At 37.8% G+C, this 7,994-nt stretch overlaps 1 protein-coding gene across 1 annotated transcript in view; it reads left to right on the top strand.

Moving 5' to 3' along the window:
• The window catches only part of SRGAP1 (SLIT-ROBO Rho GTPase activating protein 1), a 66,718-nt gene that overhangs the window by 7,162 nt on the left and 51,562 nt on the right, over positions 1 to 7,994 (top strand). The window contains exon 2 of the mRNA XM_010182662.1: positions 1,626 to 1,688. Within this exon, the coding sequence (XP_010180964.1) occupies positions 1,626 to 1,688 (63 nt within the window). The remainder of the gene's footprint in view (positions 1 to 1,625; positions 1,689 to 7,994) is intronic.

Here is a 7,994-nt window from a genome sequence, read left to right as displayed (position 1 = left end):
CCCTACAGCAGCTTGCAGATCTGCAATCCTTTTCCAATTCTTTTCAAGCACTCTGTGCACTCTTGTGCATATGAAGTTTTGTCCTTCATATTAGATGAAAATAATCCGACGTTAGCAAAGGAATGGAAGTAGTAAACCTTATTTTGTAGATATTTCAGTAGTAAAGCATACCTCATGAAAAATGCCAGACTTTGAAAAGTGTAATCAATAAGGAAAGTTTCATAGGTGTTCTTTGAAATATGGCTTCAGAGCGTCTGTCTCACTGTACCTTAGCTACTACAGCTAATGCCCTTGGGAATACAGCGATTTCACTGAGGTGGTTTTTAATTTGTGTTTCTAGCTTCTTGTCAGTTAAAAATCATCTTGCATATGAGAACTGGAGTGAATACTGAGAAATGATATCCCAGGTTCCTTAAAATACTGCCCAGAGTTAGGAGCGTGACAATAGGAATAGGAGCAAAAACTGCAACATTTTCTGTTTCAGCTACTGTATGTGTCTGTTTCTGGAAGACGTAGTGGGTGGGATGTGTAGTGTAGTTCCTCCTTGTACATGGGCGTTTCACTGGAAATTCTCATTCAGAAACCATTATTCCTGCAGGTGTTCCAGTGATGGCCAAGTATGTGTTAGCGGCTTTGGAGATGAGTCGTCTCTGAGGATTTTCCTTTGGCTTCTATACAGATACGAAGTACTTCTCATAGCTAAGGCCATTATCTATCATGAAGTTGGAATTTTTAGAAGCTGGGCTAATTATCAATTTATTCACAGTAAAAAGAAGCTAATGTTTCCAGCATGAATGTTACAAAGCTGAGCATAGCAGACAAAATGCAGCCAGGCTGTTTGCCAAGTCCCATAGCTCTATTCTATAGCTGTTTTCGAAAGCTTGTGGTACAAATGCCTTCAACCCTTGCACAGTTGCTGCAGTTTTCATCTGATTGAACTGCTATGGACAACTAACAAAGGAATATGTTTGAATGAGACTCCAATTAAATACTTTTATTTTGATATACTCGCTTTCTTTAATAACTACTGCTAAGCATTTCTTTTTTCTGTGTCAGAATGAAAATAAAGACACAGTCCAGAAAAGCTAAACAAAGCTGTTTCAGCAGCCCACTCCATGGAATACTATGCACTCGGATATCTGTTTCAGAGAGGAGCCACAATTATTTCTTGCATAAATATTTATATAGTTGCATGTGCTGAGAAACAAAGACTATTCTAGATGTAAAATTGGGCAGGATGTCCCTCTAGAATATCACATTCACATTGTTTAGTTTTTGTATATATCATATCAGTTATACAACGGCACACAGTTTGTTCCATTTTAAAGGCTCATAACATTAATCCTGAACTTCACCCTTTCTGTTGGCACCCGATTTCCTGATGCTTTATGAGAAAATCTCTCAAATTACTTCTGGGTTTCCTTTTAGAAGTCTTTTGTCCAGATGTTGTCTGACTACCTCTGCATCCCTGAATCATTAATTTTAGTGCACCATAATTCTGTCAGAGCAGTGCTATGAGAGCAATGTTGCACTCACTATCTAGGATGAACAGTATGACTATCAAGAAGCAAATGTATGTTGCAGTTTTTGCATGCCTTTCTCTAATTATTTCTTTTTAATTACAGAGCAAAGAGATTGCGTTTCAGCTTCATGAAGACTTAATGAAAGTTCTTAACGAGCTTTACACAGTAAGTACAGTTACTTACTTAGCTTATCATACACAAATTCCCTGTCAGACTTCTTCTATAAGCTTTAAGTGTCCTTTTATCTAGTAAGTTACCACCCCAGTGGAGATGCTTATTTTTGTCTTTTTACACAAGTCTGAACTGTCTCCTTTGGAAATACTACTCACTTGTTTACAATACATATGCTAATGCTTTCAGGATTACTCTTTACTTTCAACGCTTTTCCCCCCAGACCATGCTAAGCCATATTATTATAACTTCTGTTGATTATTAATGAGGCATTTCTACTCGGAGCTTACCAGAGTACAGGTTCTTCCTTTTCTGCCTTGTTTTTGTCCATGCTGCCATCTGCTTGGTTTGACTCTTGGACTACACTCAGTAAAAATCAGTAAAGGTTACTTATGTGCCCTCCCCTTGCCCTGGCTGGGATGGATAAATAATGAAAAGAAAAAGAGAGGGTTGTCAAGGCTGTCCATTCAGAGAGATCAAGGGAAAAAAGCAGTCTAAGCATTCTGGCAAGCTGCTGCTAACCCGTTAGAAAATCTGAGAGAAGGTAGATCTGAACTTATTTTCCTCTTTGAAACTCATCTACACAACTTGTTAACTAGAGAATGAGGACTTGTCTACCTAAAAGAAATTTCCCAAAACATTTTTGAGGACAAATGTTCTGAGAAATAACTAAACAAGAATTATTCTTTGTTTTAAGCATAGCTATACAATGAAGAGGAACTGGTGACATCCACCTCTTACAAAAGTCTTTTGGTTGCTAGTGATTGAGGAAGTTGTACATCCATATTCTCCTTTCTGTCTGGAAGAACTGAAACATCTATGCTCCAGCACTCTGCATAACAGTCTCTAGATTGTTCCCTTCCCTATCCTCAAGATTTGGAGAACCAGGAAAAAACCCCACAATATCTATGTGAAGAAACAATTTGTGATTTTAAGGAAGTTCAGGAATATATTGGAGACCAGCTTTCCTCAGGGAGAGCTCAAACATGACTTATGTGCACCTTTTCTATTTTAGTTTGGAGCTAGGTAGAATTGTGCACCCATCAGTGGATGGGTTGAAGAACGTTTGAACTCAAGTACAGTTTAGGTAGCAAAAAGAAGATCCAAAGAAATTTAGACCTGTATCACCGTCCTGAGTTCTTTTGGATTGTAGTTATGGACAGAGATTCCTAAAACCTACCTAAACCCCTTTGGTTTTTTTGAGGGCTTTTCGTCAGGGCTTTTTGTTTGTTTGTTTTCCTGAAATCACTGATTCTGTAGGGTGCAACGCTGCAAAACCTTGTTGTCCTGTAGTCAGTGAAGTCAGGGATCAGCTTCTGCAAAGTAGCGATAGTGGCAGACAATTCACAGAGCTGCAGGGGAGCCATTGCACAAGTGGTGGAGGCTTCAGTAGTGAGTAAGCCCTGAAGATAGTCTTGTTTCAATTAAGCAATTGTGTAACTCCAGTAACTCCAGAGCCTGGTGAGTGCCCATGCTTCTAGGGTAGGAAAACAGCGAAGCATGTGGTGAAATACTTTGCTGAATCACCAGTAAAAATCTGCAGGATTGGATTTTGGTATTTTCACTCTTTTTCTTCACATTAGTGCCACATCTTCCCACTGATGGCTACAGATTTATTCAGATATTTACTTCCATATTATGGCTTACAGTGAATGTTAATTCCTTTCTCAGAATTAAAGATTTTTGTGGAATAGGAACTTTTTGTAAGTAGAATACAGAGCACGTGCACGGCCTGAATTACAGTGCAAAGTGCTGTGAAGTGGTTTCTTGAGATGGAATTTCTTTCACCTAATTTTCAGGCATCTGCAGCATAGGTACAAATATCTTAGCCTGCCATCTGGGTTCCAGTTTTAGTCGCTGGAAATCTAATATGGGGAGATTAGACCCCTTTGTCTGATCGTATGCAAGCATCTGCTTCAAATGAAAATGGTCCACACCACTAACTCCATTGTCCAGCTTTTCACTGACTGCAAAGGAATTGGTCAGCTGTAGATGCCCATATTTAGCCAGATACAACCCATGCTTAGTAAAGTGACAATGTGGTGCAGAATAACATCAGTTCCACTGATTTCATCTTTAGAATGATCATCAGCATATCTGTGTAATGTATATGCTTCTCTACATAAAGATGAAAAGATATCTAGACACATGGAAACCTCATGCATAGGTTTTTACTTCTGTGTGACATTTATTGTTTACAGAATAAGATCACAGTGGCCTTACCAAAAAAAGTATCTACAATTTTAAAATATATTTCTCAGTCACTTCCAAAAAGGAGAAGTCAGCTTCCTCTTTGCCCCATGATTAATGGAAAGGAAAAAAAAACCACCAGTCTTACTATTATGAGATAAATCTTTGTGTCCAAAAGAAAGCAAATTAATTTCAATTCAGTAAATAATATACTGATATTGAAGTCTCTACCTGTTGTTCAGTTCTGGTTTTTCAAAGGAATGTTACATTAATGAAGTATAACTGTTAAAATGTTAAATATAACTGTTAAATTGTTACTCTTTGAACTTCTCAGATGAGAAGTGGGTTCCTTAGGCAGGTGTGTTCAGGCACCCAGGGTAGTTCTGCAGCTCCACAGTAACTCAGGCAAACAAGTTGTTCACTCCATTGACAAGGTTTAAGACATTACTTGCCTGAATTTTCCTAATGCTATGGGGTCAGGGGCTGAATTAAATGCTTGTTTCAAATCCAAATGATGAGGGGCTCTATCCAACCACCTCTAGCATGCCAGACAGACCTGAGGTTTCATCACACTTGCTTTCAGACTTCTCAAGCACCAGGTGTCTTGAACCCAGTTTACCTAGAATGATCCCGAATAAATGGAATGTTTAAAGGAATTGATACTGATTTGATCCAAACACTTCTAATGGATGAGTTCTAACACAACCTACTAAGTATCAGAATAACAACTGACTTTTCTTCAGGTGTCCTAATCTTCTGTATCATAGAAGGGAACAGAAAAGAAGGTGACTTTGGGACCCAATCTAGTCTTGCATTTCTGCCTCAGAAAATCCTTTTTGACCTGTTCATCGGCCACATGTAAAACGTGCTGTAGTTACAGAGTTGTGTCCATTGGTTTTGACAGTTTTTAGATCAAACAAGTCAATAAGCAGTGCTGTAGATTTTGCAAAGAAGAAACTGTTCTAAGAGAACAAATAAGAAATCACTGAGGAATTGAAGAGACATGCCACCTTCCACTAAGAATGAGTTATGAAGATTTTCAATCAAAAAACCTTTCTGCTCAAAGGTATTTTTTAACTTGTGAAAGTTTGAACCTCTGCCTTTTGAGAGAGAGACTAGAAAGCATTTTGGCTGCTTATTTAATGTGGAAAATCTTAGAACTGCAATGAAATGTCAATTAAAAAATCAGAAACTTTGGAGTATTAAATACCTACTGTTCTTTAAAAATGCACACTAATAAGAGACCTTTCTCTTTGCTTACACTTTATGTAATTAATTCCTTTTCCTGTTTTCATCACTAGGAATTATCATGGAAATAGGAGATTTGTACCATAGGTCTTAATTTACTTCCTGAGAGTAGCTTAGCTTGTGTTGACATTGGCTTCTGCCATCCTCATTAAAATTACACATCATGTACTGGATTGCTGAAAAGATAAGGACAGAAGCAGATGAGCTGAGTCTTCAGAAGATGTTCTAAGAACCTGTGAGCAAAGCAGGCTTATTTTGCTGAAATAATGAGAATTTTGTAAGGGAAAATCTTTCATTTTCCATCTCTTTTACATATATGCTACGTTACATGTTTGTATGTTTTCTGCATGTTACTCACATGACTACTAAAAATGCGTTTTAAGACTCTGTATTTTCAATTCTCAGTATTTTATGCACTGATTCTTAAATTGACTCAAAACATCATGCTAAAAACAACTAATAGCTAAGCTTCAGTCTGTATCTTTGCAAGTTCAGTAAATTATGAGTGATGAGTCCTTTTAATTATGCATGGCTTCTCCCTCACTGTGCCAGCCAGTCAGTATTTTCGGGTCTGCAGCATCCCAGCTGCTGCATTCCTCTCTTACTCCTCTCACTGTTACACTTTATGCCAATGTATACTAAGAACTAGTCCTGTGTTTTACATAAGCATATAAGCTGTTGAAACTAGAGCAAGGCATAGCTTTTGAGTGAGTGGGGATGGGGAAAGAGGAGCCCAGTTAGTTCTGTAGGGTCACAGAGTGGAGGTTATTTCCTGACAATTACCAGAAAAAAAAGTTGGTTGAATAGAAAACTGCAGGAGATTTGGGTTGGAGTTTTCCGTGAACTGAGACATTTAGAAACCTTCTTACATGTCGATTTAAAGATGCAACAGATTATTGATTTTACAATAGATTATCTTTGCAACAGAAGAGCGCTCCTCACTAAAACACTTCTTCCATTTTTAGGGGAAGCTAAAATATCTTGTATTATCATATCAAATACTGGAATATGACAGTAACATCTAGGTGATTGGGAATGGTAGGAAACAAAAGGTGGGCAAACTCTTTTCTTGCAATGGAGGGGTCTCCACTGGATTTATTTAGGGGTAAGGGCATATTCGTAAATGGCCGCTAAAGGAGTCAGGAGCATGTCAATGAGGTCACAAGTTTGCTAAGAATACAGAGTTGTTCTGGTAATAAAGATGAGGGCAATTGGTGGAGAAAAGTGATGCACATCATAAAAATACATCTTCATGTCTCCCACTTGGCTTTCCAGATTACTCCTGCTAGCATCACACTTTACACAAGCAATACAAATGAAAGGCTTTCAGAAAAATGAAAAAGTAGGGACAATCCAAAGCAAACAATTTAATATTAAATAAGACAGGGCTGCTGTGCTGCTTGCAATTTTCCATTGTTTTATCTTACTCTTTTAAAATCTTGACTGTTTAATTTCTCAAGGTAGTTGCTGCCAGATTTTCTTCTTTCTTTGCTGAAATAACACAGAATCTGAATTCCCTATAGAAAAGTTAAGTCCAATGTACTGTAGCACACCAGAGATCTGAGAAGGTGAAATCAGTTATTCTGTATTGGTAGTAATATATCAGTGACAGTTCCTGGAACCACATCAGAGGTTGGCTTGGAAGCAAACAGGATGCTGGAAACAGCTCACACTGAGCCTACTTAACTGCTAGAGGCCACTGATGTAGTAAACTTGGCATAAGATTTTACTTATTTCTTGGGGAAAGTGCTAGCTAACCTGATTTAATGAATCCCTTGCAACTCCACTTTCTGATAAGAACTCACAACTTAGCAGGAACAATTCTGAAACAATTCAAACATGGTAATTGCAACAAGGATGAACTACTGTTCCCTTCAATGCCTATTTCCTGAGGAGAAACACTATGAAAAGCTCTTAATTATGCAGTTTTATTATAAAAATAAAATGCATGGCAATTCCAATATATATGAAAATTGTAGCATTCAGTCTTATTACATTGAGTTAAGAAGCTTTCTAGAAAAGTATGCATGTACAAAAGAAAAGCCAGCGCCTTTCTGCAGGGATGTTCCTCTCTTGTAGCCCACAAGAAGTACAGCACTAATTGCTGTCTTGTTGATGGATTTGCCCAGATAATGACTGTGGGTTTAAATAAAATAATTATCTGAGGTTTTACTTTAATGAACCATTCCCTGTGATAAGTGCTATCTTCTGCCCTAAGCCTACTTGCTGAGCTCTTATGAATGATGCTGAAAATTTGGCACACAAAACAAGACATTTATATCACTAAGTGAACAGTCTGTCACCTACATGTGGGAGTGTACATAGTTTGAGTAGCATATTCTGTTTCATCTGCTTGTAGTCTGACTTAGTTATCTGACAGAAGTCTGTATTTTGCATCACTGGATCTGCAGAATAAACTTGCTAAATTAATAGGAGATAAACTCTTTAATTTTAGAAAGGGACTAGCATGCATTTAACAGTGCTTGCTCACTACGGTAGAGAAGTGCCGCTTATGTCATGATGACAGTTCAGCATCTGCAAAATTACGACCTTGCTCTCTTTTTTCAGTGCATACTTGATGGCTGATCAATAAGCACTTTGAGGACTAATTAAAGTCAGTTCAGTGATGGATACTCTCACAGGATAGTCTATCGTTCAACAGTGTGGTGGACATTTGAGAAGCAGTATTGGTTATTTCATCAGATGATTTGTCATTTGAATAACAGATCTATGGATCGGAGATCTGCGGATCTCTGAAGCCTTCATACAATAAGTCTATTTACAAGAATTAGGCAAGCCTAATACTGTCTTTTATGGTATCTAACAGTCTTTTAAAAACTCCAGGAAGAAAAGATGGATGAT

Source organism: Mesitornis unicolor, unplaced genomic scaffold (genome assembly GCF_000695765.1).
Source record: "Mesitornis unicolor isolate BGI_N332 unplaced genomic scaffold, ASM69576v1 scaffold40194, whole genome shotgun sequence".
Taxonomy (NCBI): domain Eukaryota; kingdom Metazoa; phylum Chordata; class Aves; order Mesitornithiformes; family Mesitornithidae; genus Mesitornis; species Mesitornis unicolor.
This window is presented reverse-complemented; position numbering and strand designations above follow the sequence as displayed.